The sequence below is a fragment of the Phoca vitulina genome, unplaced genomic scaffold (assembly GCF_004348235.1).
Source record: "Phoca vitulina isolate PV1807 unplaced genomic scaffold, GSC_HSeal_1.0 scaffold36, whole genome shotgun sequence".
Lineage (NCBI taxonomy): Eukaryota > Metazoa > Chordata > Mammalia > Carnivora > Phocidae > Phoca > Phoca vitulina.
This window is the reverse complement of record NW_022589739.1, coordinates 926,695-935,439: the sequence shown is the minus strand read 5'-3', so window position 1 is coordinate 935,439 and position 8,745 is coordinate 926,695. Positions and strand designations below refer to the sequence as shown.

Sequence of the window (8,745 nt, the reverse complement as noted above, 5' to 3'; positions counted from 1 at the left end):
ATAAGTAAAACAGAGTGTAACAAAATAAAAACAGTATCATTCTTTCAAAACCAATTTTGAAAGAATGCGAAGAAATGACATTCTCATGCACTTTTTGAGAACTTTATCAGACTTTTGATATATAGTTTTGCAAAATATACAAAATATAAAAGATACATGCCAAAGTTCCCATTCCTGTTGAGTTTTTGAGACAACTACAAGGCAAATTACAGTAGGTGACACCTATGGAATTGCAAAACCAGGACATAATCAGTAAAAAATGATAATGGAATGATACATGTAGTATGAGGTCCATGTACCAAGAATGTCTTTGTGAATATCTAAACAGGTAGTTATCTGAAGGAATGTTCACCAAATTTTCTCTCTGAATGATTTAACTATTACCACGGATTAAGTACCTCATGTAATCCTCACAATAATTTAGATTCTAGATATTTTACCCGCACAGCCTTTAAGTGGCAGGGCTATTGCTGAAAACCTAAGTTTAGCCCCCTCTGCCCACTACTTAAAAGGACTGCATATGTTTTTACATTTACTATCAAGTATACTAATTTTTTAAGGCATTAAAAACCTCCCCCATGTGGTCGTATCTAATATTTGCAGTAATTCTATTGGCTTGATGGCAAGAATCACAAATACACAAATGCTTTTTTAAGTAGGCTCTGTGCCTAGTGTGGAACCCAATGCAGAGCCCAAAGCAGGGCTTGAACTCATGACCCTGAGATCAAGACCTGAGCTGAAATCAAGAGTCGGGACCCTCAACCGACTGACCACCCAGGAGCCCCACAAATACTTCTTTTAATTAAAAAGAAACCTAGTTATGCTTTGAAACATCAAATGCCCACCACCTATTGATTACTTTTTGGTCCAGAACCACTAATACCATTTGCATCAATGCAACATTTGCATAGCTACCTAGGGATTGCAAAGGACCATGCTGGGAGTTACCTTGTTTTACTTGTTCATCACTCTTGGGAGATGTTTGCCTTATTAGTCAATTTAATTCCTGGTTTATGATGGCTAGCCACTTCTAAGACATGAACACAAACACAGGGGATTTAAAAATCTAACACCAGGTAAGAATTAAAATACTTAGACGGTTTCCCATTATTTGTGAGCCCATGAGGAAGGGGGACTGAGTCAGCTTGCATACCCAGCACAGAGCACACAGTGCAAGGTAGGTGAATATAGGAAGTGCCCTAAGAAATAAGGTAAGTCACTTAGGGTCTGCACCCCCAGAGCACAGCACTCACAAGGCTATCAATGCTGGCTAATACTGGTCTCTTGAAAACAAGGGACTTTGCCTAACAGTGTGATTTCAAACTCATCTGATTATTGCTTAGGGTAAAACTTAAGAAGCTTTTTAGTTTACTCTTAAAATCCTACTCGTTCAAGACTTGCCTCTTTAAAAAAAAAAGAAAAAAAAGAATTTTATTATCTCAGAGCAAGCGAGCAAGCATGAGCGGGGCAGGGGTGCAAAGAGAGAAGCCGGCTCCTGGCTGTGGGGCTCGATCCCAGAACCCTGGGATCATGACCTGAGCCAAAGGCAGACGCTTAACTGAGCCACCCAGGCACCCCAAGACTTGCCTCTTTTAAACAGGGATACCCACGTACCTCATTAGGTTGTTTTAAAGAATAAATATTCTGAAAACACCCAGATGAGTACATTCTAACGCATCCAGAAGTCACAAGGTTCAGTCACCTGAGTTTATCTCATAAACAGTTCTTCTGGTTCCCTCTGCTCCAGATAGAACTGTGCTTGTTGGGGCGCCTGGGTGGCTCAGTCGTTAGGTGTCTGCCTTCAGCCCAGGTCATGATCCCAGGGTCCTGGGATCGAGCCCCATATCGGGCTCCCTGCTCAGTGGGAAGCCTGCTTCTCCTTCTCCCACTCCCCCTGCTTGTGTTCCTGCTCTCACTCTGTCAGATAAATAAAATCTTTAAAAAAAAAAAAAAGAAAAAAGAACTGTGCTTATTACTACCTGAATTCCTTCTTCCTCATCTTTAAGCCTCACCAGCAAGACTGGGATCAAATACCAGTTCTTCCTGAGGTCCCTCCATACTAAAGATGTTCCTCTTGCAGAGGAACTTAGACTAGACTATACTACTATATACACTACCTGGATGACATTTATCACAGGTCCAGCTCAATTTTTTTTTTTAAAGATTTTATTTATTTATTGAGAGAGAATGAGATAGAGAGCATGGGGGGGAGGGTCAGAGATGCAGGACTCCATCTGGGGATCATGACCTGAGCCGAAGGCAGTCATTTAACCAACTGAGCCACCCAGGCGTCCAGGTCCAGCTCAGTATTAACATCAAACGTATCAAGAACACTTAGAAACGGGGTACCTGGGTGGCTCAGTTGTCTGACTTTGGCTCAGGTCATGATCTCAGGATCCTGGAATGGAGCCCTGAGTCAGGCTCTGCGCTCAGTCTGCTTGACCCTCTCCCTCTGCCTGGGCTCTCTCAGTAACTAAATTAAAATCTTAAAAAGAAATACTTAGAAACATTTTTGTCATGACATCAAAACAATTAAGTCACGACTTCCTTCTCTTCCAGTCCTGCCACCCCCCTCCCCATTTAACAACCACCCATGAAGTTATAAACTGCTTAACTAGTTGAGCAGTGAAGGGATGGAAAAAGAAGGGTGCTATCTCGTTGTTCCCTGTGGAATCACATGCTTCTCATTGTGCTAACACACTTCCACATCAAAAAAGATCAACATATATTAATCAATGATACGTTATTTTTAGGGAAAGAAATACAAAATATGCTTCTAGTTAGACAATGATTTTATTGCTTGAGTACATGGTCAAATTTATGCGACCAGGGCAGAGGCTGTGGATGACTCGCTGAAAAGGAAGAAAGGGAGAAGAAGAGCTCATTAAAATAGGTCCTCCATATTCATTCACAGACTCACACCTAATGGAGCTACTTCCAAACAGTTAAAATAAACCACAGATATATAAAATGCACGAAAATGCAAAGTTCCTGTATTAGTTCATTGTGCTCAAGCATAGGAATGAAGATGCCACTCATCTAAGGGAGAACTGGCTAACATAAGGAAAAGCCCTTCTGGTGGAAAACTGAATGTTTGGAAATTATTATAGTGAGCCATCTACGCAAAACTGAGGACAACATAAACACAGGGAGCAGAGGTATGAACTGAAACTACCCACTATCTAGAAGTGAGTCAAAGGGCTTATTCGTGTTTTAAAAATCAGGGATCTGCAAACCATGGCCCTTTGCTTGTCTTTGGAAATAAAGTTTCGGTGGACCACAGCCACGCCCGTTTGTTTATGTACAGTCTACGGCTGTATTCCTCCTAATAATGGTAGAGTTGAAAGGGTAGCTGACCACATAGCCACAACCTAAAACATTTACTAACAGGCCTTTTACTACAGTTACTACTCTATTTACTATATGGCTAACGTCTGTTCTTATTAACAAAAAAGGTTAATACTTACTATTTCCAATTGGGGGGGAGGACTCGCTTAGTCTTATAATATCGAGCCAACCGGTGAATACGGCTCTCGATCAGAATCAGTCGGAATTTAGCATCCTTGTCCTAAAAATAAAAATAGACAGAATTCAAGAAAACCACTCAAAACAACATTATCAAATTTTATTTTAACAAAAGAATGTATAGCTACCATGCACTCTAATGAAGTTACCCAATGCCCTGTAATAGAATCAGAGACTAGGGTTCATGTGGCTAGAATTAAGTCCTTAAGGGAATTTAAGGCTTCCAGAAATCTTAACATGAATGATTTGCAAAACTCTGCAAATAAAAAAAATAAAATACAGCAACAAAACTCTGCAAATAAACACTTCAACATTTCCAACCAAATGAATATACTGCATCTAGTGGAGCAAAAGCCGCTCCCCCACCCCAATTTCTTCTGGTAGAATTTATTTCAAAGCAACTGGAGTGTGACAAGTTTGTGCTTTAAGCCTCTTTAGGTAATTTTCACATCAGATGCATTATACTTTACTAAGTTCATATAAGCAATTCTATTCCCTTACCTTTCTGTTCCTCTCAAGATGCTTTCGAACAGCAACAGCCTTCTTAATCAAATGGTAAAGATCCTCAGGAAGATCAGGAGCAAGTCCTTTGGACTTAAGAATTCTCAAGATTTTATTGCCTGTCACAAAACGTACTTGTGCAACACCATGGGAGTCTCTCAAGATCACACCTGAAAAAGGAGTAATATAAATTCCCCCACCAAACACACAGCTGAAGCATGTGATGTTAAAGCTCTGAGATCAAGTCATTTTCCAAGTTTTCCTCTGTAAAATGGGGCTACTTATGTATCACAGAAATCAACATGAGAATGCACGCAAAGCTCAGTCATCCAAGGTTGGTTTACCCAACACTAAGAAAAACCCTTCTGGAAGAAACTGTGAATGCTGGAAGACCATCATCACAGCAAACTTGCTGGATTATAGGCCACCAAAGAAATCAATGAGATTCCTGCTATGTATATTTACTCAATAACTAAAACCCACCAGCATTTATTAAGAAATTGTATTAGACATTCTTGTAAAAACTTCATTATTTTTTAAATCTCAGAATAGCACCATCTGAATACTTGACAGCCTATTACCTATTTATTTATTTATTTTTTTAAAGATTTATTTATTTGACAGAGACAGACACAGCGAGAGAGGGAACACAAGCAGTGGGAGTGAGAGAGAGAGAAGCAGGCTTCCTGTGGAGCATGGAGCCCGATGTGGGGCTCGATCCCAGGACCCTGGGATCATGACCTGAGCTGAAGGCAGACGCTTAACAACTGAGCCACCCAGGCGCCCCTTACCTATTTCTTATAGCCTGTAATACCTCTGCTAGGCTATATAAGCTCCAAGAAGGCACATATTTTGCCCTTTTCCGGACTACTGTATTCTCAGGGTCCAGAACCACGCAGCAGGCAAACATTTGCTGAATGAAACCACTTGCACAAAGTTACACATAACTGAGATTCACACCACAACGTAAGAGTGTGACAAGTACTCTGAGTTGTCAATGCCAACTCCTCCACTTAATAGGTGAGTGATCTGGGGCTAGTTGTATAGCTGCCCCATGCCTCAGTTTCCTCAACTGTAAGATGGCAAAAACTTCGCATTTCAAAGTACAGCGGTCAGAACGAAAGGAGGTCAGTATATGTAAAATGTTTAGAACCATTTAGGTAGGAGAGCGCCAAAGCTCACAGTAAATACTCATTATTATTTTGGAGAGCATTTTACTAATTTTCTCCTCTTCCACATAAGAACTTGCACTAGGCCCCGGTCATCGGTAATAAAGGCAGGGAAACGAGCAAAAGGTGTTCAAAGCACATATGCAGCACATTTACCCCCAGCGACTTTTCCAGCGAGTTGCACGAGGGCAGGCGGAAGGAACTACGTTACACAGAAACACCCACCGATTTGTGAGGGAGTCAGGCCCTTCTTGGCCAGTTTGTAGATCTGCTCCTTCACGTCGTCAGACGTCAATTTCAGCCACTGTTTATGGAAAAGAAACTGGCCTTAGGACGAGAAACCAGGGATGGTACCGAAGTTCAGCCGTCCTCGCCATCCTCAGCGGCGCTCCTCAGGCACACATGGCCCCACCCGGCACCGAGTCTCCCGAGGGATGGACGGCAGCCCCCCCCTCCCCGACTTCTCCCGCGTCCCCGCACGCTACTTACGGTGGGGACGCTGCGGCGGTAAGGCAGAGCCGACTGGGACAGGCCCTTCCTGGGGAGAGAAAGAGTCTCCGGATGAGGTGGTCAGTGCCACAACAGCCTAGAAAATCATCCTCTCGACTCGCTACCCACACGCTCTCCATTCCTCCCGACCCCGCAGCCCAGCCCTGCAACCCGCTCAGAAACCCGAACTCACCCGGGAGCGTGCATGCGACCCATGATGGCGGCGGTCAGGCAGCGAAAAAGAGAGCGAGGGTAGGAACGCCACAGGAAATCACCCAGCATACAGGAAGTGACCTCACACACGTCCGCGCTTCTCGCGTGCAGGAGGCGGAGCTACGCTGCGTGGCCCCCGGCGCCGGCTGGCTGCATATCCCGAAGTGCACTTCAGGTTTGTACTGCAAGATTCCTCAATCGACAGGACTACACATCCCAGCATGCGTCAGTCTTTGAGGAGGCTCGTGGCCGGAGCGGGAACTTAAGACCGCGGCCGGCGGACTTTCTGGAGGAGCTGCCTGCGCTAAAATCGTGCAGGTTCGAATCCCGGCCTGGGAGAGAGCGTGGAGCAGCTACGGCAGCAGGGGTTGGTGGATTTGGTCCCTGCCCTAGAAAGGCCGTTAATGTGCGACACCGCCGCTCAGCGAATTTGGGTGCCTGAAGTTCAACCACACACATTTGTTCATTCATCCACCAGCGCCAGGTCTTGTCTTGGGACTAGCTACCTCAAAGTCTGTCCCTGCCCGTAGTAAATGCACTGGTAAAATACCATGCTGATAAGTGCTATACTGGAAGTCGTGGTAGTTACCGCCCAGCCACCGCTACGATTTCTTTTTTTTTTTAAGATTTTATTTATTTGAGAGAGAGAAAGAGAGAGCACGCGTGCGGGAGCCGGGGGAAGGGACGAGCAGACACCCCGCGGAGCAGGGAGCCCGGTCAGCGGCTCCATCCCAGGATCCTGGGATCATGACCTGAGCAGACGCTTAACCGACTGAGCCACCCAGGCACCCCCCATTTCTTATTTCTAATCCTAATTTAATCTCTTGGGGAGAGATTACTGACCACAGAGAAGAACCCAGGGATTTGAACTAGGCCGGGGCGGACCTCCCACCCACTACCTACCCCTCCACCTGGTAAACTTCCACCTTTCCCCTACAACGGGCTGTGCGGCGCTTGGCTGGGCAGGGAGGCGTGTTGGGCGGATCCTCATAGAGCTCCGTTCCCCAGTGAGAGAGACTGGCAAACAGGAAAGAGTTTGGAAAACAAGATTGCAAAGGCAGGAGCTGGGTGTAGAGATGAAAGAAGTGTGGAGGATGAGAAAGCAAAACAGGTATTGAACTTCCTGGCAAAAGGGAACTGCCCCTGAAACTTTAAAGATTGACTCAGTGCTGGTACGGAGAATGAGTTGGAAGAGTGGGCAAATGAAGGGGCTTGTTCAAAAAGCAGCATGGCTCTGGGAAGGAGGGAAGTCAAATCAGGAAACGTCTGTCGATGTTTAAAGTAACTGGTGAGACTTAGAAAGTACTAAAACATCCACCTCCGCTCTTTCAACCTATCACTGATGAGTAATTTTCTTCTAAAGCATTAGGAATTCCATTCAAATTAGGTAATCTATTTTCTCCTAGCAAAGATGCATTCTTACCATTAGCCAAATTTACATCTTTAGTGCAAATATGGAACAGATATCTCAAAATGAACAAGGCTCCAATTCCTAAGCCCCATCCCTAGCCACCTGCTCCAAACCCCTTGATTTCAGTTAAACACTACCCATTAGCTTAAACCACAAAACTTGGAATCTCGTTTTTTCCTTTTTGTCTTGTTCCCATTTAAGAGTCATCTCAGCTTTACCACAAAAATATATCATGAATACATTCGCACTTCTCCATTCCTGCTGCTACTTCAATCCAAGCCACTATCATCCTTCATTTGGGCAACTCAGTGGTATCCCAGCTATTTTTGCTTTCACTCATGTCTCCACCTCAAACAAATGCAACCCATTTTCCACCTAGCAGTGATAAAATATATATATATATATATATATATATATTTTTTTTTTTTTTTTTTAAGAATTTATGTATTTGAGGGGCGCCTGGGTGGCTCAGTCGTTAAGCGTCTGCCTTCGGCTCAGGTCATGATCCCGGGGTCCTGGGGTCGAGTCCCACATCGGGCTCCCTGCTCAGCGGGAAGCCTGCTTCTCCCTCTCCCACTCCCCCTGCTTGTGTTCCCTCTCTCACTGTCTGTCTGTCTCTGTTAAAAAATAAATAAAATCTTAAAAAAAAAAAAAGAATTTATGTATTTGAGAGAGAGACCTAGCCCGAGCAGGGGTGAGGGGGGTGTTGCAGAGGGAGAAGCAGGCTTCCTACTGAGCGGGGAGCCCGGGGCCGTACTCCATCCCAGGACCGGGCTCCATCCCAGGACCGCAAGCTCATGACCTGAGCCAAAGGCAGAGGACGCTTAACCAACTGAGCCACCCAGGCGCCCTTAGCAGAGTGATCTTTATAAATTGAGGTCGGCCTGCGTGGCTCAGTCGGTTAAGCTTCTGCCTTCACTCAGGTCTCAATCCTAGAGTCCTGGGATCAAGTCCCACATGGGGGGTCCTTGCTCAGCAGGGAGCCTGCTTCTCCCTCTGCCCCTCCCCCTGCTTGGGCTTGGGCACTCTGTGTCAAATAAATTAATAAAATAATAAAAACATAAATCAGATAATCTATTACTCTTCTGAGTAAATCACTCCTATGTTCTCAGTGCATTTAGAATAAAATCCAAACCCTTGATCTTGCCACACCCACTGGTTCTAAACACTGCAGCCACACTTACGCCTTTCTGACGCTCCGAGGTAACAGGAGTGTTCCTTTGCTGTTGCGGTTGCCACTACTGAACTGCTCTTTCCCAAGGTTTTCTCAGGTCTGCCTTTCAGATCCTGACCTCTAGGTCATCTCAAAAGAAGCCTTTCCTGAGGAAGACCATCTAAAGTAGTCCTCCCTTCCAACATAACATCCTATTATCTTCATAGTGCACAAATCTCTGACATTTTCCTTCTAGTTGTTTGGTTGTCAGCCTCCAAAAAAAA

At 44.7% G+C, this 8,745-nt stretch overlaps 1 protein-coding gene across 1 annotated transcript; it reads right to left on the bottom strand.

The window, feature by feature from the left end:
- Positions 1-2,774: 2,774 nt before the first annotated feature.
- RPS13 (ribosomal protein S13) lies at positions 2,775-5,983 on the bottom strand. The gene is made up of 6 exons (XM_032427258.1): positions 5,878-5,983; positions 5,685-5,733; positions 5,421-5,499; positions 4,027-4,196; positions 3,468-3,568; positions 2,775-2,852 (listed from the first exon to the last, which is right to left on the bottom strand). The coding sequence occupies exons 1-6, from the start codon at positions 5,964-5,966 to the stop codon at positions 2,819-2,821; spliced, it is 522 nt and encodes a 173-aa protein (XP_032283149.1). The 5' UTR covers positions 5,967-5,983; the 3' UTR covers positions 2,775-2,818.
- Positions 5,984-8,745: the final 2,762 nt, after the last annotated feature.

Bases quoted from the DNA above. Each gene is read 5' to 3' on its own strand.
- RPS13 (XM_032427258.1), bottom strand. From the start codon at position 5,966: ATGCTGGGTGATTTCCTGTGGCGTTCCTACCCTCGCTCTCTTTTTCGC. The intron at 5,500-5,684 runs GTAAGTAGCGTG...TTCCATAAACAG, and splicing joins ACCGCCGCAGCGTCCCCACC to TGGCTGAAATTGACGTCTGA. The intron at 4,197-5,420 runs GTGGGTGTTTCT...CTCCTTTTTCAG, and splicing joins CCTGACTCCCTCACAAATCG to GTGTGATCTTGAGAGACTCC.